Source organism: Oryzias latipes, chromosome 15 (genome assembly GCF_002234675.1).
Source record: "Oryzias latipes chromosome 15, ASM223467v1".
Taxonomy (NCBI): Eukaryota; Metazoa; Chordata; class Actinopteri; order Beloniformes; family Adrianichthyidae; genus Oryzias; species Oryzias latipes.
Window position 1 is genome coordinate 2695531 of NC_019873.2, and position 23343 is coordinate 2718873.

The 23343-nt window shown below is 40.9% G+C and overlaps 1 protein-coding gene across 1 annotated transcript in view; it reads left to right on the top strand.

Moving 5' to 3' along the window:
- LOC101156843 (adhesion G protein-coupled receptor A3) overlaps positions 1 to 23343 on the top strand; it is a 207733-nt gene that overhangs the window by 148072 nt on the left and 36318 nt on the right. The window contains exon 15 of the mRNA XM_023963140.1: positions 15107 to 15234. Coding sequence (XP_023818908.1) covers positions 15107 to 15234 — 128 coding nt within the window. The remainder of the gene's footprint in view (positions 1 to 15106; positions 15235 to 23343) is intronic.

Here is a 23343-nt window from a genome sequence, read left to right on the forward strand (position 1 = left end):
CTCTCTTAGAAACAAAAATCAAAGTGTGTTTTTAGAAATGGTCAGGACTATCTTTTTCCCCATCATCAACGACAATGTGAGGCTAAAAAAATGAAGACACAAAAATCAGAGAAAAGCTGGTTTTAATACAGTCTACGACAGTGTTTTTCAACCTTTTTTGAGCAAAGGTACAGTTTCTCCTTGACAAAAATCCTGCGGCACACCAGCATCCAAAAATGAGAAACTCAACAGTCTGTGTTGATGTACAGTCCCTCTGCAATCTCACATACATTATTGTGATAATTGTGGCAGAAAAAGCTGGAAGTTGCAGCTGTTTTTTTCTAAAAAAATGTAATAAAAGTTAAGTTAGTGTTCCGTAATAATTTTCAACTAAATTATTTGAAATTTTACCCTTCAGTTTATTAACATGCAGTTTTATGTAACCTCACAAAAAAAACACAAATATATTCTTTCTAAATAGTGATTAACTATTTTATAAATCTATTTCAATGTTGGTGTAAAGGCAACTGTAATTTTGAACATTTATATGATCACAATATGTTTGATAAATTTTACACAAAAAAACTAACATTACATTATTGTTTTCTGTAGCTACACAAAAAGTGAACATGTTGAAGTTTTATTAGTTTTTCTCTTGTCTTAATCAAAGACAAACTTTAACAAAAATGTTTTATTTCTTTTTAGATGGTAAATGGTAAATGGCGTATACTTATAAAGCGCTTTCTACCTTCTTACGAAGGCCCAAAGCGCTTTACAGTCACAGTCCCATTCACCCATGCACACACACATTCACACACTGATGGCGGCTCCGCTGCCGAACACTGGCGCCAACCTCCCACCAGAGGCAAGGTGGGGTTCACTGTCTTGCCCAAGGACACTTTGACACATGGGCGTGCAAGGCGGGAATCAAACCTGCAATCTTACGATCATGGGTCGGCCGCCCTACCGCTGCACCACGGCTGACCCGAGATGATTAAATTGTTTCAATTTAGTTTAATTGTGTCTGTTGTCCACTTCACCTTAATCCTGTTTCTTAAATGTTGTTTTTACTTCTTCTTAAGTTTAACATCTAAAATATTCCAGACGTTATTAGAGAAGTGTTTCATTTAGAAAGATGACTTGGACCAAACTCTGGGATGTTTGGCTGTTAATGAACACAAACCTTGAAGGAGAACTAAACTGTTGACCTCTGATTTCATCAAGAACATTTATAAACTGTTTGATGTGTGTTTGTTGTGGTTTCAAGAAGTTAAAAAGAGAAGACTCATTGTGCGCTCAGACGCTGTCACTTTAACACAATGCATCATGGGAGAAATAAGTGAGGCCAGACAGACTCTCTTCTCTGAGCTTCATTGTTTTGTTCACTTGTTCCACGGTCTGATACCGGATTCTGTGGAAAGCTACACCGCTAAAGACGAGCTTTAGCTGGTATTTCTGTTGGAACTGAGAGACTTTATGAGCAGAACCGGAACAAGGAAGTGAAGACTTTAACCATTTCTGATTGGTCAGACTGATGACGTGTGATTAAGCCTCCAAGAATGATTGGTGGAGACAGTTGAAGGGGCGGGACTTTTCCTAAAACAGCTGAAGCTGCGGCTAAATCGTGGTACCGTCATTCTTATCAAAGTGTCTTTAATAGAATCAAATAAACACAAAGAAAAAAGTATTTTATGATCTTTTATATTCCTATAGTTCCTATAGTCAATGTTTTATCAGGGCCTGTTTGGATGAACACAGAGCTGATATCCTGGAGATGGGAAATGATTTTAGATTAGTGAATGGGTAATTTCTTCCCTCGGCACACCTGACCATCTCCGCGGCACATGATGGTCAGGTGTACTGCACACTGGTTGAAAAACACTGGTCTATGATCGTTACATAAATCCAACTAGTCTAGTGTTGACATGTTGACATTTGCTGTTTGAAAGCATGCAGCCCCTTAGGAGTGTTCAGAAACAAAAGTTTAGGATTACCATTTGGACTAAGACTTGCAGAGCTTCTTAAAAATAATGAAAACATGTAGCAGTTTCTAGAATTGGGTTAACAACCTTTGTGAAACTTAGAGGTGTATGTGTACTGTGGAGAGAACTAAAGTGTTTTTTGTTTTCCCATCTGTATGTGAAGTTGTTTCTTTTTGTCAGACAAATGAAAGTTTGCACATAAAGTTTATCTTGACATGTTTAACCCTTTAATCCTGGAACAGAAAGAAACAGAATTGACACTTTTTTATTTTTAAATTGGAAGAGTGGATGTGGGTATCCGTGCCAAATGTTTCAAAGTCAATTCTTAAGCAATAAACATACTTTTTTATTGCTGGTCTTCAAACTTCAGATTAATTTAAAAATCCCTTCTTCAAATCCTAGTGTCAATGGATGAGCAATGTGCTCTGGGATCAGAGGTGAAAGCTAATCTGGATGCTGAAATTTCTCCCTCTCACTGTTGTGACTGTTTGCTTTTGAGTGGTTTCAAATATTTAAATTGGAAAGCACAGATATGAGGAGTTGACTTGGTCTGAATGACACAGTTAACGGGCCTGTCAGATGCCAGAGTGCATTCTGGGATGAGAACTGGGGGACATTGCGCTGCTGTGGTGGGTTAGAGGGAATTGGAAAAACAGGAAAGTGACAAACATGCAGCACTTTCAAAGTCTGAGGTGATAATGATTTACCTGTTAGTCATTCTCTCTCCATATGTCTCAGACTCTTTGTCTCACCATCAGCGTTTTTCATTGTTTCATTGTCCACAAGAGAGTTATGTCTTGATCCATAACATAACATATTCTTCCTGCTTTTTTGACAGCCTTCTACATTCAATCAGTATCTCTGTCCAAATACCTCCAGCATGAAAACTAGGCACCCATCATTCAACAGCAGAGGCTCTTCTTCCTAAAAATGCTCGAGAACACCATGACAAAGCCAATTTTAGAGAACAGATTTATGTTTCTTAAAGAAAATAATGGCAAGACCCCTTACCTTAATTTTTTGTGCGGTGAAAACAGAGTTGTTTTTGCGTGGATGGCTGATCTGATTAAAGTGCCCAGAATGACAGAACTGCTTATGTGTTGTTACCCGGACCTAAAGAGGTCTGCTGAAGGGCTATGGATGAGACAGATACGAAGGGAGAATGGGAACGTGTGGATAGCAACAGGTGTGTGTCCTTAGTTAATGAACAGCATTGCTGTTCTGAGACCCACACAGGCCAACTTATAGCCTGCTTACCCACTGAAAGCTCATAGCCACAGCAGCATTGTGAGAAAGAGGCTGTTTGGATTGTTGTGCTTACAGAGTCCTCTTTGCAAAGTCATCTTTAACAGAGCACAACTTTCAGGCCCCCAATCTGGTTCCATCTATTGTTAAAAAAGAAAAATGGCCCGTTTTTAGTCTTTATGTAACGGCAGTGCTGTACTGCATGCTCCCCACTCTTTATGCTGCCTGCCAACTCACAAAACACGAGCAGTGTGTGTGAGAAGGCCGAGGTGTTCCTGGTATGTGTGCGCTCAAATTCAACCTGATGTCAGTTGTGTGCCTTTGAATACAGGCTTGTGTGTGTGTGTGTGTGTGTGTGAGTGAGTGTGCAAACAGAGAGCCATCCATTCAGCACACTCTAGCGTTGCAGGAGATGAGTCACCCCTGTCAGACAACACCTACTTGCTCTCCCTCATACAAATGCACAAAGATCATACAGCAGACGGAGAGTCTCGGCCCGTTTCTTTGGCCCCACGTTCTAAAGCAATCTTCTCTAAGATGTATTTTTATTGATTTATGTTCTCAGACTTAGATGATAGAAGGTTTGCCCACAGTGATTGAGAAGGAGGCTTGTGGCTTAAACCTAAGTATGCATGAAACTGAAAGATAGGTTTTGAAGCTGGTGCCGGCTGGTAGTCAGTTCTAGGGGCAGAGTGTAATGTACAGTACAGAGGTGTGTACTGTACATGTTAAATAGAGTTGTCAAATGTATTTGCATTTCCAACACATTGTAATTAAAATAAGGTCAGAAACACGCAACAATTTATTGCATTGCATTAAAATAAGAAAAAAACTGCAGGGGAGCTTTTGACATAAGAAAAGAAAGATATACACGCAAATGTCCTTTATTTGGCTCTTCCATAGATTTTTAATGCTCATTAACACCTTAATCTTGCGGAAACTGGCACACAGGAGAGGAAGAACTTGAGCCAAGCTGTAGAAGGTTGGGTAAGGTTAAAAGACCCACGCCAGTGAAAATTGTGCTTTTGGTGCTTTTAATCTTTTCTTGTGACATTTTCAGATGGAGGTAATTTATAAAGACAGTTATGCTGAAACTTTTCTTTAATTGTTTAGTTAGGAGCAGACAGAAAGATTGTATTTGTGATGTAGAAAATATTTTGGATGGGCCAGCTCCCTGCTCCGCTCCATTCTGATACATCCAATGTCAGATCCATGAACGTCTTTGTTTTCATCGTCTGAGCTGGAATCTGGATCTAAACTGTACGACTGAACAGCCATAGGTCACCATGATAGACTTGATAGGTCATCATTTTTGTTGTTAATATTAGCTTGGGGTTGTGAGAGGTAGCGAGCAGGAGAACGTGTGGAGGGCTAGAAAGCAACACAGGTTTTTAAATTTTTGCTAAAATGGCAAAATCATAATTAAAAGACCCATGAGGAGGCTTTGAAAATAGATCAAAAGATGGAGTGGGACTTTTAAAAACGAAAAAATCACCACAAATGTGGGGGGAAAGAACTATGAACATAAAGCAACAAGAACAAAAAAAAAATTGAAATAATCCTCAGTATCTCACTTAAAAAAATCTACAGAGAAAACACACGACTGAAGACAGAAAAGCCTCTTAAATAAAAACAAAAAGTTTATATTTCCAGGCAGCTGTAATTGTCCCATGGAGAACCCAGAAAACGGGCTGGGCATCCAGGAGGAGTCACAGCCAAACTGCAGAAAACAACACAGAAACCAAACACAAAGAGCAAACTATAACACATAGGTCCATGTTTTAGACAGCAAACAACAGAAACGTCAGTCCTTTCAAGTTCAAGAAGAGGAAAGGCAGACGAGGCCAACCCTGGTCGTCCAGAGCCACAACCCTGCCTGCTTTCCAGTCCTCCCTTACTAGCTAGATGCTGATTAGCTGACTCAAATAATTACACATCTTGATGGATTGAACACACCTGATGTAGGCATCTCAGAAGAGAGGGGCTGTTGGTGTTGAAGCACTAACCAAGATACATAATTCTCATATATGCACCAGATGCTCCCAGATAGTCATAAACTCTTTGTCGCGTGTAGAAGACTTCTTTTTTGGATAAGTGAACTGACATAAACACAGATGAAATTATAATGCTGGAGGAAAAGCCATTAGCAGAGTCTTCCTGATCTGTGCCGGTAATGCCACAGCTCTGTGTTCATTGTGCTGTGCTGGTCATCCTGTCTTGGAAACAAAAACAAGGCAGAGTGTGTTCCACAATACCAGGAATCTTTCTGCATTGATCAGCTTCTGAGTGGCTCTGCTAGCTTGGCTGTACATTCCATCAGTAACCTTTGGGAGGGACCACCAGGACCTGCTTCTTTACCTGGATGGAGTCAACTGACCCCACCCAGACTGTCCTCTGGTTGGAATGACAGTGGAGATTTGTCCGACATAATGACAGAAGTAGTTCTTGATGACAAGCTACAGCTGCATGGAGGGCAAGGAGATGACCCAGGTGCAGAGTGCACTGTGAGTGTGAAGGGTTTAGTCCCACTTGAAAGAGGGTTCACCATGGACAGAGGCTGGAGTCCTGATTGTGGAGGGAAAGCTTCCAATGAGATGTGCTGGTATAAACCACATAGTTTGGACTCCTTCATCAAACTAATGAAAAAAACAAACAAACTTGATGAAATCTCCTCTTCTCCCAAAGTCCAAACCATAGGCAACATCATAATACATGTATATAAAAGGGTCACAGAACAATTCCTTTTGTAAATAAAAAATTCCCATAAGACCTTGCAATTCCACAGTTTCACCAGTCCTCGCCTCTCTGTAACTCTCTGCATGCCTTGTTGCATAAATTCTCTTGGTTACCCCAGTGGACATGGTAGTCTGTTGTTCCAGAGTTTCATGTACGCCAAGTCAGGTTCATGTTGCCAACCCTTGCATTCATTCTCAGGGAGTTCATGGATGTAGGAAAGGGGGGTAGTTGTTGTGAATGAGGAGGATGCAGAAAATAGATGGTTAGATAGAGGCAGAGAATGAGTCCTAGAGAGCAGCCTGAAAGCAAACAAGACTGAGAAGGAGTTAGAATCTATTTATGTATTTAAAAGACTCACACAGCATAAATCTGTCACTTCCCTGTTAAAACCTACTCCTGAAATGAGCCATCTAGGGAGTTTTACATGTTAAGACATACAACATAAAACTGCATCGATCTTTTAGTGAAGCATTCAAAACCCCAGAAAGGGTCACAACATATTCAAGCATTTGACCATAAAATTAGATTCTGTATATTTTCCCCTGGAAAAATCCAAAGCGAAGAGAAGCAATTCTACCTAATGTCATTGTAATGTGTCTACAACATGTTCAGTGGGAGTCTTCTCCCTTTGCATTTGTTAGTATTGATTCCTTCAGCATGTAGCAGTCTGGAGTAGTCGTGTCCCTTTGTTCCAGTTGTTGCCCACAGTGAATTATGATCTTGTTCTCAGTTTGCAAGGTTGAGCAGTACACAAGACCTTTTAATTTGATGGTCACACTTTAGATATCTGCACAGACCTGCAGTTTGAAGAACTTCCCTATAGAAACTTCAATGGCCCTAAGCTAAAGTTAACACCTCCAATATGTGGTACCAGAGAAATTATTAAAATGTTTTCATGTTGGAAGAAATACATTTAGCAGGACGGAAATGTCTCTCAATCAAATTTTAGCGAGGCTCCATTTTATTGAGACCAGAGCGCCTCATCAGTTTGTATTGATTTTATGGACGTGTTTGTGAATCCACGTGATTTGATTGATGTTTGATACTGGACATATTTTCCTCCACCATTAAGCCATCAGCAGTGGGCAGGCAGACAGCGGGAATGTTTGTGTCTCAAAACTATGACCTGAGGGATGTCCACGCAGGAAACATCGGAAACACAATGACCTCTGTGGATGAAGCATGGCTGCTTCTCTGACAGTGTCAGGTGTTTTTCAGCCCCGCCTCCCTGTCTCTGTCAGCCACAGCATGTTTGATTTGTACTCTCACTCCTGCTTTTGCACTGACACAGCCACTCGAGGATGATGAAATACACGGCTGGATGGAGGCTGGAAGCTGAGAGCCGTGGGCAATTTATTGGAGGGATTTAAGCTTGTTTTTTGCTCTTTCTTAACTTCTTCTGCATATTTCTTAGACTGCATTCCTGCATGAACCAGTGTAATTACAACAACAGAGGGGGACCATTTTCAAGGGTGCATCTGACAGATTGGCTAATCGATTTTGTAATTTTAACTGTTTTCAGACTAATTTAAAGCATTTGGTAGTATTTTTTTCATTGATATGCTCTTCATTTCCATTAAGTCACTCAGCCTATGAAGGCTCTTTGACTGGTGATGTTTTTTCGTGTTGTGGGCCTCATATTCTATGTGAGATTGTGTAATTGACTGTATTTTTCAGACTTTGGCATGGGAATGGAGGATCTCAGATTAAAGTTGTAATTTCTTTAAAGCAGATATTTCAGCAATAATGTGCAAGAAGCTAAGCTAAATGATCCTGTTTGATGAAGAGGCTGTCTGGCGGTTATGAATTGGTGTCAAAGAGTCAGTTGGGCTCCCCATCTCACAGTCAGTAATAAAGTTTTTGTTCTAATAAGATGGGTGGAGGAACCACAGGTGGTTTATGTCGTCCACAGCATAGATCGGTTTCTACTAGAAAGCGGGAGGAGATGTTCAGAGCATGCTCAAAGCTATGCCGATAACCCATCAGTCATTATGACAGCCAGGTCAACAAGGGAACTGTAACTTCACTGTCTGCATCAGTTGCACGAACAAACAAATCTATACTTGACTTGAACATGAAGCCTGAGGCAGAGATACAGGATAACCGGCTGTGTGAGGAACTAAGTAAGTGATAAACTATTTCTGCAAAGATAGCAAACTATTACACCTAAGGTCATTGTTTGGTATGTATATTTGGGCATGCTCATTCTCTCTCCTCTGAGTGTGATTCGGAAGTTTGCCTCACTTCACACCAGCGGCATAAACACTGTTTCTAAGAGACAGCAAACAATTTGTTTGGGGCAGCCTTTCATCTGCCTCCGTTTTCCTCTGGGCTGAACCTTCTGCTGAAACAGACGGCCTCAGCTCACACCTCTTTTCTTCCCCCACTGTTTTCTATCACCTCCAGCTCTTCCGGCTGTACTGATCTATTTTTTAAATTTTTTTTTTTACTTTTATTTGTGCAGAAGAAGGTTCTGCTGAGAATGCATTTTCTAGCCCAGCCTTGTTCACTATACCTTTCAAACTACGCTGCTCCCCTATAAAGTGCTTCTATGTCACAGAGCAGCAGTTCAAGGCTCTGTTTCACATTTTTTCTAGCTGCTGAAGGCCTCTTTGGGTTTTTCACTTATTATCAGCTGCTTCAAATCCAAGCTTAAAGATCCACTCCAAGAGAAATTGTGTTTTTGGTCTTTTTTAACATGTTCTCGTGGCATTTTTCTGGTTATGGAAGACATAAATAAAATAAGCCTAAAACTAAACTTCTGAGTATTTCTTTAATCAAATCGTGGTGAAGGAGGAGCAGATCAAAAAATGTCAGTTAAAAACGCTTATAGCAGCCACGTGGAAATATGCTGGGTGAGTCACAAATTCCCTGCTCTGCTCCATTCTGATCATCCACTATCAGAAAAATAGATCCATTAACGTTTTTGTTTTCCTCGTCTGAGCTGGAATCTGGATCAGAACTGGACGGCTGATAGCTACGATATTGATCACCGTTTTTGTTGCACCGCTAAGGTTAGGTTGAGGTTGTAAGGGCTGTAAGCTAGTGAGAGAGATGTAAACAAAGGGATCATTAATAAATACGTATTCAGCGTTCACTCGCACTGAAGGGTAAAGGGGAGGGAGGGAAGATGGCAATAAATGAACGCCCAGCAAAAATGAAAATGTGTTATTTGAAGCCAGTTACCTTTTTTCTATCAACTGAAAGTAATGTCATCTGGACCTGTGGTCTATCGCCATGTTCGTCGCCCATGAAGAGAAAATTATTTTTTCTGCAAAATTTAATGATTTATGCCAAAGTTCTGTTTTTTGCATTTTTGGTTTCTGGGGATATTTAATGCCATCCTTTTATCAGGCGTCTTTATTGATCGTGATGGGCTTCCACTTGTTTTGGTTTGTCAAAACCTGCGTTTTGTTAGTGTTGTTTCTCAGCTGCACGGTGCCGCAGTGGTTAGTGCTCTTGCATCACAGTAAGAAGTCAATTCCCAGCTGGGGGCCTGAACCAGAACACCAATGGGGGACCTGGACTAGAACACCAGTGGGGGACCTTTCTGTGTGGAGTTAGCATTTTCTCCCCGTGCATGTGTGGGTTTTCTCTGGGTTCCTCCCACCATCCAAAAACATTCATAGGATCATTGGTCACTCTAAATTGGCCATAGGTGTGAATGTGAAATTAAACAGGAAGTCGCTGCTTAAACAGGGCTGCTGGGGCCTATCCTGGGTTTAATCCTAGCTGAAGGCAGGGGACATCCTGGACAGGTTACCAGTCTGTTGCAGGACCCCAATCACACACCCGTGCACACTCACATTCACACCTATGAAGTATGTTTTTGGATGGTGGGCAGAAGCCGGAGTCCCCGGAGAAAACCCACACATGCACGGGGAGAACATGCTAACGCCACACAGAAAGGCCCCCCATTGGTCTCCTGGTTCAGGTCCCCCTGTGGCAAGAGCGCTAACCACTGTGCCACCGTGGAGCCCATTTTTAACATGTTTGATAATCCTATATTTTCTTTTCATATCTTTCCTTTGCCGTGAGTTATTCAACTTAATAACTGACCCATGAGATGGCTCAATAAACATACAGTATAAGGTTTTCGCGTCAAAAGTTTCATTGACAGATTCACCCGTGCCCACTTTCAGTGAAAGGGGTGTGGCCTTTCAACAAGCTCACTCCTGATTGGTGAGCGTGATAGCTATAGAAATCTAGACTCAGACCGACTTGGACCAATCACTGCTTGCCGTCGTTGTCTGGCTCCAACATGTCGGTATCCTTACTGCAAAAAAAGGTGAAGGAATTGACTTTACTTAGTTGGAGCTGGAAGTAAACTGTTTTCAATGGGTGACGCCACATTTGCTTGGTCCAATTCTCTTATACAGTCAATGGAATCTCAGCAGATCCTAATTTTCCCAAGCTGCTTTAGTTTGATTTCCAGGTAAAACCCTGGAAAGGTTTTGTGATGTTGTGTCTGGACTATGCTTTTCAAAGAACACTAATAATTTGTTTTTAGCCCTACATTTGGCCCTTCGGCTTTAGTATTTCTGCAGTTTTTGTATGATCACCTCCAAGGTGCCATTAACTATAAAAACATTGCCCTGAATGAAAAAAAAAAAAAAGCTGGATGGATCATTTCAATACCAAGATATTGTGTGCATTAAATTATGTGCTAACTTTAATTGATCTTTATTTTAATTATTGTTCTAAATGACTGCATATTGTTTGGTTCTAATTTAATTTCTCTGAACTACAAGTTGCAATGTCACGCTTAAACGGCTCATATCAAGATGAATAATCCTCCTTTCCTGGGTGGTGGTGGGGTGCTCGTTTGGGGCTGTGGGCGTCCTTCTCCGGTGGGGCCCTGCGTTGGGTTCTCCCGGCGCGGCGGGGGGGCTGCTCTCCTGGTTGGGCTGGGGCGGCGCTCTCTTTCCCTCCGTGCCTCCCTGCTCTCTGGCTCTGGGGGCCTTGCGGCGGCCCTGCTGGCCCTGGCCTGGATGGCGGGCTTGGTCGCCCGGGCGGCGGTTGTTCCCTGCCGGTTCCCGTGTGGCGTTGGGGGGATTCTGGCTGCCGCTGCTGCTGCGGTGGGGGTCTTGGGGTGGGGATGGCTGGGCGCTCCTCCTCCTTCTTTTCACATTCCACCACCCATTTTAGAAAGACATAAACACTCACCTGAGCACTGGTGTTAGCTCACCTTTGCACTAACAGTTTGTATGACTGAATGACTGAAATATTTCACACTAGTTGGTTTTAAGGCATAAGTATGCGTGTGAACACTATCTGTTTTGTGTACATGTCGACAGGTGGACATTTTTGCTGCTAGCAGGTGTGTTTAATACATTTCAGTGTGTGTGTGGACAGGCTCCGCCCTTTTTTTTGTTTGTTTTTTTGTTTTTTACTACATTTGAACCTTACCATAATGATTAACAACCAGTAAACTTGTTGCTTTATGCTGCTTCATGGTCTTATCCCCCTTCCCCTCCTATTATCACCCCCTTCCCCCCCTCTCTCTAGCGTACCTCTCTCTTCTTCCCCTCCTTCCTTTTCCGTCCGGTCCAACACCAAAGATTTTCAGACATGATTGAAATTAATAAAGTTTGGCCTCAATTACAAAAGGGGTTTACTCAGACATACCTTTGGTTTGTCTGAAGATTAATAACCCCTCTTGTTAAAGTAAAATATGTCCAACCCAAGAGGCCCTCAGCTCTCATCTGTTTGCCCAGCTGTTGGACAGGACAAGTTAAAAAAAAAAAAAAAAAAGATGAATAATCCTCCAATAGATTTTTCAATGCTGAAAATGAATTGGTTCTGTGAGAATAAAATTGCTTTGATTAATAATTGAGTTTTGCAATAGACTAAATAGATATGTCCTCCACTGTCAAACCATAAGAATTACGTCCTGACTTTTCTGATTCACAGCCCTGATGAACATCTTTTAGGTTTATGCTTAGTTTTATGGCTTGCAGTCTCGTTACTCTGATAGACAACAAACTGTTTTAATAACTCTCTGTGCCACCTGCCAAAATATAACAAATGACAAACAGGACACTTTTATTACTTAGCTGAGATGCTTATTTATACAACTTTACATGGTTGACTTTATAAGCGGGTACATTTTCATATAAATACCATATTTTCACCGCCATAGGGCGCATCGGATTATAGTTATGGGTGCTTTTTCTGTGTTTAACACATGCAAAAGGCGCACCTGGTGTTGGGGTGCGGGCACGTTAACACAAACCGGTAAAACATGCATGCTAGTGTGTTTTTAAAAAAGGCAGCAGGAGCTCAACTGAGTTGGTTGTGATTTATTTTATATTTTTTCAGTCATCAATCAGCTTCCAAAAATCCATCAAAGTCCTCATCTACTGTATCTGAAATGAACAGCTGAACTAAATTTCTATCAAACACGCCAGCTTCACTTCAGTCATCGTCAGAGTCTGTCTCGTTGCCGTTCGGTTCCTCATCAATGATGCCAGCTTTTGTGAAAGCTTGAAGAACAGTGCAAGCAGACACGCTAGCCCAAGCTTCAGCAATCTATTCACAAATTGTGGCGTATCCCGGTGCTGCCTCACAGTCTTAGCTAAAGCCTAAGACTTAGTAAAAGAAGCGGAAGATGGACAGTTTTTCATTGTAACTGTTAGAAGTTTCTGCGCCACCGTAGTCCTTGCCCGGATGGAAAGATGGCACAGTTTCATAAAATGAAAGCACCATTCTCCAAGAACTCCTCTCTGATGGTTAATCCGTCACTCCAGTAGGTCTTCCAACTCGGGCCTCCTCGCCTTATTTCCGTGGAAACTCAGCTGCGTCTTCTTGATTGTCGGAGTTCGTTTTCCAGCTTCCTCCAATTGTGAACCATGGATTCATTCATCTTGAATTCTCTGGCAGCTGCTCTATTCCCATGTTCCTCCAGGTAGCTGATAGATTTCAGTCTAAACTGTGCTTTAAAATCGTGTCTCTTTGCAGCATTTTCAGGGTCTCCAAAACCATGTTGTTCTGCATAATGCTCATACCTTCACCTTTGTGCTAGTCGGGGGTGTCTTTTTTTCACGTTCTCACTTCCCTCCTTACCGTGCTCATGATATCCTCTCCTACGTCCTCTTTACAGAAGTCACACAACAACACATTAGGCACACCGCACCTTAGGGTAGCTCCGTATATTTTCGAGAATATTTAAGACTTTTAAGTGGACCTTATGGTAGTGAAAAACCGGTAATTGTGTGGATTCTTCGAAGGATTCTCTTGACACTTTCTCAATTTTTTTGAGAGAAAAAACTCTTCAACCGTTTCACCAATTTAACTTATTTAACCATCAAAACTTTCAGGAGATTGGTGCTTGGACGTTTTAATTTCATATCTCTTCATCTTTTAAATTCTTAAACTACTTTAGCATGAAGCTATAACCTCAAAATTTATGTAGCAAACAGTTTTAGCTATTTACTGAACCTTTTTGCTGTAGCACACTACAGCTTTTTCAGCTACTTTTGCATTAGACTAACTGCTTCAGCAATTTAAGCAAATGGCTACAGCTTTTTCAGCAAACACATTCAGCTCAAAGCATTCACACTTGAATTATCAATGGTAATGCAAACCATCTAGTCATGTTTTTGAAAATCTTTACTCAGATCTACGACACAAACCCAGCAGATATCCGAAACACTAAACACTAGAGCTAAAAAAAAAAGGGGGGGAGCATTAAGCTCCTTTAGCTTGTTGGCATCTGGGATCACAGCATTTGACACAGTTAATTTGTCATATTGTTAATTAACTTCATAGCTGGAAGCCTAAATGCAGGAAATGCCCCTTAAGATTTCAGAGAAGCATATGGTGCCTCCAAGATGACATGTTTTCCAGGAATGTTCAATTAAAATATATATCATGGTAAACTGTGTTCTGTACTACAAATATTTACTGTTGACAATTTAAAGAATTGCAAGAAACATGAAGCAAATCTTTCCATTTGAATATTCTCCAAAAGTCTAGCAAAGGGGGATTTGGCATTTAGTCAAACGCTTGAAATGGAGAAGCATTAAAACCTGTACACTTTTAGGATACAATGCAGCTTTTTCAGTCAGTAGACAGAAGTGTGACTCTTACTTAAATTTGAAGGCATCCCATCATGAAGTAATCCAGTTTTTCAGAGCCAGGCAGAGCTGCTGCACATACTCTGCTACACAGACATCTCTCCAGTGTCTTTATGATTCGGCACACAGAACTACTTTACAACTGTGTTTTTAAATGCTCAGTTTCAGGTCACGACCCCTCACAGTGGCAGACAGACTCATCAGCCTTTCGACAAACACGGCGGCAGAGTGCCCCACTGGGTGGGACGAGAGACAATGATGAACCCTGACAGCACGTACGCGGATCAGCCTCTCAGACACAGACCCACTTTGAGCTGGCGGGGTTATGGAGATACGGTGCACTTTATTTAGCTACATCCTCATGACGGCCCTTTAAATCATGCCATGCTTTTGGCATTGTACCTGCAGAGTACCACCTCAGAGCCCGTGGGCTCCAATGCCCGGGGAGTGAACGCAATCATTTCATGTTCAGTGTACAGCGAGCCTGTGTTCTTCAGATGAACTGCTGAAAGACAGCAGTTCAATGTTTCTGTTGCAGAATGGGTGGCTAATGCCAAGGGAGTTTCTCCTTTAACTTTATGTACAGTGGAGTACAGGGCAACTCATTTTGACATTTACAGGAGCTTTAGTAGACTGAAAGAAATCATTTTCCTTTTTTTATTTTTTCTTAATTCCACTGAGCGGGAACTCTATTTTTGGATTGCTTTAAATCCTGATGGACTTGAAAGCTTGTGCTATTGTTGCATTCTGTTGCTTTTACTAAATGTGGGCTTAAATGTCTGAAATGCACACATGTAAATGCACTGGGAAGACTCTGGCATGGAATGCCTTGTTACTCTCTTACGGTGATGTGAACAGCTTTCCAGCTCTGGCACATTTCCTTTAGATTCTGTGTTGTTTTGCATGCAGCTTTAATCTGCACAATAAATTGTGGCTCCACATACCGAAGGCTCATTATCTCCATCTAAGGGCAGATTTTCACAAATTCTCTCACAGTGCAGACTATTTCTTTGCCATTGATTGTTTTAGGGTACTTATTTCTAATAGCTGTTGTCTGATTTTCTTTGTACTCTTTTGTCATCTCAGGATCTGAAGAAGGTGCTGTCATTCCCCCCCTACCCTGGGGAGTTTTTGCACCCGGTCGTGTATGCCTGCACGGCGGTCATGTTGCTCTGCCTCTTTGCCTCCATCATCACGTACATAGTGCACCACAGGTAAGAGGAAATCACACCTTGATTTCACTGCATTGTCCACTCAAACCTTAATCCCCTTCAGTCTGGTGTCTCTTAATGTCAAATCAGTCTTTACTGTCTCTTGGTTTCTTGCCTTTCTTTGTCCATTCTGTCGGATTTTTGACATAATGTGCTTTGATTCCAGGTTTTTAGGCTGACGTTGAGTAACCTGACTAAGAAGATATAAATACATGCAGATTGTGCTTTGTGAAAGTACGAGTGTTTCAAGGTGACGCAACAGAAATGGGAGCCACCTGTGGAATCCCATGGGGTTCATGGGCCACTTTTGTTGTTGTCCTGTTGTGACAGGGGGGAGGGTGGGGGCTGCCTGGCTTATTCATCAAGCCTCGCTTTGAGTCTGCTGTCTTTGTGACAGCAGTAGAATATTTCTGTACTCCATCCATTCGAATGTAGAGGAGCTCAGAACATCTCACGACACAGGAATATTGTTTTATCCAGAATAAAACATTTGTTGATGCCACAGATTGATTGTGCTTGTTGTCTCTCCAAACATCAAGTGCCAAACTGGTGAAAGTGTTTGAAGATGCAGCAGGATTTCATCATTCTGTGACAGCTGATTTGGAGATGAGCAGAGTCCCCCACAGTCAGGCAGTGAGGACAGCATCTGGAGTTCCAAACAGCTGACTCTGTAAAAACTGGCATCCAGACATGCAGAGTGGGGTTTGAGATATTTCTGGATTTCCTCTAAAACAATATAAAAATGATCATCATTTAAGATTGAAAACATTTAACAAGAGCAAGTAAAAATGTCAAAACTCATGACATGGCATTTAAATGCAGGGCTATGAAGTAATCAGACTCAACCATTTAATGGAATTAATTTTCAAAAGAAAATAGTTGGAATTTGCTAAAAAAAACAAAAAAAAAGAGGAATTTATCACTGTTTAGTTATAGTTTTAGACATTTAACTTCTGTCTGATATTTTCATGTCATGAACTTATTTTGAAAACTATCTTTTATTTCTTAGATAATAATAGTCATCATGGCTCTAATGCTGTCTTAATGTGTTTATCTTGTAACATACTTTTGATTTCATCTGATTAAAACCATTTTTATTGAAAAATATAACTTAGTTACAAATTCTTGATACAAACCTTTAGACACATCAAAATGCTTTGTTTAAGAGCTCCACTCTAATGAAAAAGGTGTTTTTGATCTTTGTAACTTGCTCTTGTAGCATTTAGCATGATAGATGAAATATAGGCCTATAAAGCGAATTATGATTAAAACTGTGTTCCTGAGTATTTCTATATTCAAATCGTTGTGAATCAGGAGCAGATGAAAATTGTGGGGAAAAAACTTGTCCTGGTGCATCCACTTATAAACAAATGGATCCATGATCGTCTTTGTTTTCCTCGTTTGAACTGGAATCCAGTTTAACCCTTGTGCTGTCGACCCCACCCTTACATTGACGTGTTCTCCCTACCATGACAAAGGTGGATAAAGGTGGAAAGATTTCATGCAATTCATGAACACCAGTGAAGATCACAAATCATTGAAGAAAAAAGGTTCAGAGCACTGTCTAGTGGGTCTAGATGACCCAACTCCCAATGGTAAAGTGCCTAGGATAGCATAAGGGTTTCAACTGTGGATAGATCTGAAATTACTGCCGTTTTTTTTTGCACCAATAGTGTTAGGTCCAGGTTGTTGGGGCAGGCAACAGTTTAAGGCTTCACTTTGGAAACCGCAAGTAGAGAAACCATTACAGACATTTACTCTGTATGAAACTGTAAACACAATAGATCTGAAAGCAATTTTTGCTGGTAGAAATTAATTGAACCAATTGAAAGATTGAACCTTTATTCATAAATAAAATGATGAATTCTTAAATTAAAACTAGCACATTGGAAACATGTGTTTTTGGCTAATTCATTAAATTGTTGAGTAAGACAATTTGTGGGTCTGATGAATCCGTATGTCTATTTGTTTTATGAATGGGGAAATCTTAACTCGGAGTGTGTTTCTGTTTCACACTGGGTCAGTGGGGTTTTCTTTCATGAGTTCTCACATTTAAAATCTCTCGCACCTCCTCCACACCTCCCGCCAGGCATCCCCAGTGCTGACACACATTTCTGTGTGGTAACACTTGAGTTGCATAGTATCACCCCAGCTGAGTGACTGGATCCAAGCTGTGAATATTAGGGACAAAGCATTAAATTGGGACCAACTTGAGGCATGATCGCCAGAGATAAATAGCATGCGGAATGTAAAATGCCTAAATATGTATTTCTACACATGGTAAATGTGCAGTCAGTGCTCATTTCTGCCAGAAAAAAAGACAGAATCTGTGATCATGAGCAGCGTAGTGATGTATGATGTATGAACCAAGGAAATTCACTGTGTGGGGTATCATGTCTTAGAAATCAAAATCCTTTGAAGCCAGTTGATGCTATCTGCATCAGGCGTGTATACAACAGTGATCCATTACTCATACCACACCTACAGAGCCTAGTTCAGTGATTGTCAAGCATTTCTTCTTTTTTTATTTTATTTCAGCAATTTAACCCTTGTGCTATCTTAGAAGACCCCCCCCCCCCTTCCATTGACGTGTTCTCCATACCATGACAAAGGTGGATAAAGGTGGAAAGATTTCTTGTAATCCATGGACACCAGTGAAGATCACAAATCATTGAAGAAAAAAGGTTCAGAGCACTGTCTAGTGGGTCTAGATGACCCAACTCCCAATGTTAAAGTGCCTAGGATAGCACAAGGGTTAAAAGGGTTTAATCTGCAGGAGATGCTGTTTCATAACAGTCCAGATTGATCAGGTAGATCAGGGTTTTTCCATCTTTTTGAGCCAATGTTCACCTTTTCCTTGATAAAAAAAAATCACAAGAAACATCCAGCAACCAAAAATCTAAAAAGCTCAATTATATTCTGAAGTCTGTTTTAACAATCTAGTCATTCTTATTAAAATGCTTTGAATACAAATCAAATAAACAGAAAGAAAAATGGTTTTTCATGTTCCTAATTTCTCTGTGTGAAACCTGATGAAGACAGAAGATGATGTCCTGTCTGTAATAAATGTTTTTGACCTGTTAGGTGAAATTGAATAGATTTCCATTGCACACCTTGGAATCTCTCATGGCATCCCTTTTTACAACTTTGTTTGAAAATAGGACTTTTTGTTTAATTGTGGAAACTTACAGTTATTTAGTTATTGACTTTTTTATTAAAGCTCTTTATTGAATGGAATGAAATATTTAGCATTTTGTAATGTCTGACAGAGAACAGCAATGACCTGAATACAGGCAGGCCCCCTTCCACCAAACCCTTACATAAAGACCTGAAGTGTGACTCACAGGAAACCACCAAAACATTTCAACATCAGGAGGGTCACCCAAAGACCCGCAACACAAATTACTAACAGGAAACAGCTGCACCCAATCTGTGACATGAAGGTTCAGTTTTGTTTTTAATTTAAGAAAACTTGCCGTGTTTTTTAGTTTGGTTGGTGAAAGGAACAGTCTCCTGGTTACAGGAAGTGAGTTCTGAGATGACCTATTACTGTGCCTTTACCTTTTGGAAAAGGGGCTATATCTCCTTGGCTCAGCGTGGCAAAAAATGCATTTGAAGAGTCTTGGCTGTGGTAATCATTGCATGTTGTTTGGTTATTGCACATCAGCTGAGTTCTTCTGATAAAAGTTTTTAATCTTTTAGCAAAAGTTTGCTCAAAGCAATCAAGTTATTTTACTGCCTACTTGGTCCCAGACGGCATAAGTAAAGTAAATGTGGGTTAAAGTAAAGCACAATTTCTAAAATAAGAAATGAAGTTAAGCATAATTCAAAGGCTGATTCATAATGCAGCCTAAGATTTCTAGATGGTTTTTCTTTTTTTTTGCCTTTATTGTTTTATTTTGCTTTTAAGATCAAACAACCCACGTTTTTTGTATGAATGATAGGTATTGAATTCTTCCATGTTACAGCATGTATAATCTACCTAGCCATTCATTTTCTAAACCCGCCTTAACCCTTTTGGGGTCACAGGGATGCTGGAGCCTATCCCAGCTACGTAGTAGTTTTAGGGGATGTCATCTGGACTTGGTTTTAAAGTTAGAAGACGTTTCACCTCTTATCCAAGAGGCTTTGTCAATTCTGAAATAGCTGGTCTAAGAACTGGTATATATGCGCTCATGGGGGAGGAGTCAGACCTGAAACTGGAGATGTTGTCCACTTAGCCTACGTGGTTTCGGGTCGTTAAAAGTCCTTTGTCTTCAGCTGGGGGTTGGGGAACCAGTGACTCCCTCTCCAAATGGTCGTCTCTTTCACCGGTTAACGACTCAGGTGGAACTGGTTTGGTTTGTTTAGGTTTCAAAACACTGCCGTAGATGGATGGAAGAATAAACCTGAGACCACCATTCTTATTAAGAGAAGGTTTATCCTTCTTGACAAAGATGGCCTCTTTCACTCCTCGCTCAAACCATCCTTTCTCTCTGGCTAGAATTCGGACTTCACTGTCCTCGAACGAGTGGTTTGTGGCCTTCAGGTGGAGATGTACTGCAGACTCAGGTCCACTTGGGTTGGCTCTGCGATGTTGGTAAAGCCGCTTGTGTAGCGGTTGTTTGGTTTCTCCTATATACTGTTCATTGCAGTTCTCTTTGCAGTGGATAGAGTACACAACATTACTCTGTTTGTAGCTGGGAATTTTGTCCTTTGGATGAAGCAGTTTCTGTCTGAGGGTATTGACTGGTTTGAGATGAACTGGGATGTTATGTTGTTTGAAAATCCTTTTAAGTTTTTCAGACAGGCCTGAGATATAGGGAATTGAAATACTGTTCCGTTTCGGCTCTTGTTCCTTCTTGTCTTGTTGTCCTGTATGTTGGGATCTGGTGAATGCCCACTTGGGATATCCACAAGTTCGGAGGGCTTGGTGGATATGTTGCTCTTCCTTCTTCTTTCCGTCAGAGCTTGTGGGCACCTCCTGGGCTCTGTGTTGTAATGTCCTGATGACGCCTAGTTTGTGCTGTAAAGGGTGGTTTGAGTCAAATAACAGGTACTGATCTGTGTGAGTAGGCTTTCTGTACACTTCAACCTGGAGCTGTCTGTCCTCTCCAATGATCACAGCACAGTCTAGAAAGGCTAGGGTGTTGTCCTTTGTGTCTTCCCTGGTGAACTTGATGTTCTTGTCTACTGCGTTGATAACTTAAACTTTAAACTTAACTTTAAAAGTTAAGTAACTTTAAAACCAAGTCCAGATGACATCCCCTAAAACTACTACAATGGAACCAACCTGGATGAATGAGAGTCTTCATAGATATCCCAGCTACGGTAGAATGAAGGAAGGGTACATCCTACGACAGTCTGTTGCAGGGCCAATTAAATACTGTCAACCACACATACTTCCAGTCTCACCTAGGGCCAATTTAGAGTCACCAACTGACATATGAAGCATTTTTTTGGACTTTGAGAGAAGGGCGGAGTGCCTGGAGAAAACCCACACATAGACGAGGAGAACTCGGACGTTAGAGAAAATGAGCATTTTAAAGGCACAACATGGTAAAACCAGAACATTTCTATATATTTAAGGGAGTAAACTGTCATTTCTTTCTGTTATTTTATTGTAATCACCTGCAGTGTGTATCTGCTAGTTGATGGAGGCAAATTTACCACCAGCCAAATCTCAGAGGAAACAACAGTAACCTTCATTACTGTGGGAAATATGGAAAGCTGCGAGTACTTTAGGGATTTTTTACTTTGTTAAGGACAAGCTTCAGTTCATTGCACTAATTCTGTTTTGTCATTCATTCTGCTGACTTGTTTAATGCACCTTTAATGTGAACTGTTTTACTGTAATTTTACAAGATTGTTGTTAAGATCGGCTCATTTACCTCTTAACATTGAAGATTGCATCTTTAACAAATGAAAATGTGAAAACAGCAGATCCTTTTGCAGCCAACGAGCCAGCTATTTTCCTCTGAAGTCATTGGAAAGACAAATAAATGATGTCCATGCTGCTGAATGAGGTCTGGATACATATCCGTGCCACATCCTTCTGGTTTATTGGAGATCAGCAGCACATTTGGCTTGGCTGAAGCTGCTTATTGTATGACGTGTCATATTGCACAGAGTGTAGTTTTGATAGCTCCTCACATTTCTCTGAGCAGTTTGAGCAGGGTGAGAGAGCAGATGCAGAGTCAGGACAGTTTTATCCTCCAATGGGGGATGGAGATATGAAGGGCTGCCAGGTTAATGTACTTGACCCAATGAAAGCCTCAAGCAGAACATATGAAAACTTCTTTCAGGGAGGCCAGCAGTCATCCTGATTTATTGCCTCCATGTTGGCAGGAGTGCAGCACCAGGTCCACAGCAGAGACCCTACAAACTGCAGCATTCATTCTCCCATCTCAGATGCTCAGACTGGGTATGGTCTGGTGTCTCAGCGCTGAGCCACTGTCTCATCCGAGGCGGCTTCATGGGCAGCTGTGAGCAAAGATTTCCAGCGTGGGCCTTTGTCTTATCAAATGGGGACAGTGACTGTGCAAACCAAGGGGAGGCAGACACAAAAAAGTATTCACTCTGATGTTTTCTGACCTATTTAGATCATTTTCTTATAAAGGAAAACAGAATTGTGCGATGAATGCTCTATACATAGTAGCTGATGGCATATTTTCAAAAATAGAAATGTTCTTGAATACTTATGGTAAAAAAATGGTAGTAAAGGAGTCCAGTCAGCTGGAAGTAATCGCTTTTCATGTCATCATTAAAATAACAGAAAGGTTTCATTGCAAATGCCAGTGAATCGAAAGGGTGAACATTGAGGATTACAGTCATGAATTTCAAAGAATATATAAATTGCCCTTTTGCTTGAGGTCCATTATTCTAAAATTAGCAACTTGTGGTTTCTGGCAACATGTTAAATTAATCCTATCCTCTCCCTGCACTTTATCATGTCTGACTCAACCAATATGGGTGTATTCCTGCTAAGTGGCATTCGGCTGCTCTTCAGACATCCAAGTGTCACAAATTTAGAAATGTTTTTTTGCTGTGGGACAACTTTTGACCTGCAGTCTGCAAGATAAAAGCCACCAATGACAAGTATTTCAGACAAATGGAATCATGTGATGTCCAGCTTGGTTCTTCAGCTACATTCATGAGAATATGGAGAGAGAACTGGCAGGAACTGCACTGCATGTTATCCCATCTGTTTGACTAAAGCATTCTGTCCGTCCACATGGTTTTATAAGGACACAGTCACAGTGTTCTGGGCTCAGCCATGCAGGCAGCTTTTCTATTTCACAGACTGCACAAAGTGTCATTTGTTTTCCACAGATCTACCATAGCAATCGAGAGTGAATATAAGACCATAACTGATCCTGTTTGGATCTTTAAAAGAAATTAATGTGATTGTGCAACCTTCTTCTAAATGTACGTGTTTGTAATGCAATTAACTCAGCCTTTTATTTGGTCAAGTTTAGCAATATATTAATTATGTCAAATGTTTTTTGTTTCGTTTTTTTGTTTTCGGTGAGGATAAGAGACATGTATGTAACCCTTGTGCCATCTTAGGCACTTTAACATTGAGAGTTGGGTCATCTAGACCAGTGTTTTTCAACCTTTTTTGAGCCACGGCACACTTTAACCTTGACAAAAATCCTGCGGCACACCAGCATCCCAAAAAAAAAAAAAAAACAGAAATTAATGGTCTATATTGATCGACAGCCCCCCCCCCCCCCCCCCTGCAATCTCACGTGCGTTTTTGTGATAATTGTGCCAGAAAAAGCAGGAAGTTGCGGCTGTTTTTTCTAACAGATGAAGTGAAAGTTAAATTACAAATTGTTTGTTTGTTGTGGTTTCAAGACGTTTCACAAGGACAACTCATTGTGCGCTGTCCCTTTAATCCAATGCATCATGGGAGATGTAGTGTGAAACTGCCAAAAACTTGCAGAAAGACTCGCGTCTCGGAGCTTCATTGTTTTGTTCACTTGTTCCACGGTCTGACACCAGACTCTGTGGAAAGCTACACCGCTAAAGACGATCTTTAGCTGGTACTTTTGTTAGAACTGAGCGACTTTATCAGCAGAACTAAGAACAAGGAAGTGAAGACTTTAAGCACTTCTGATTGGTCAGACT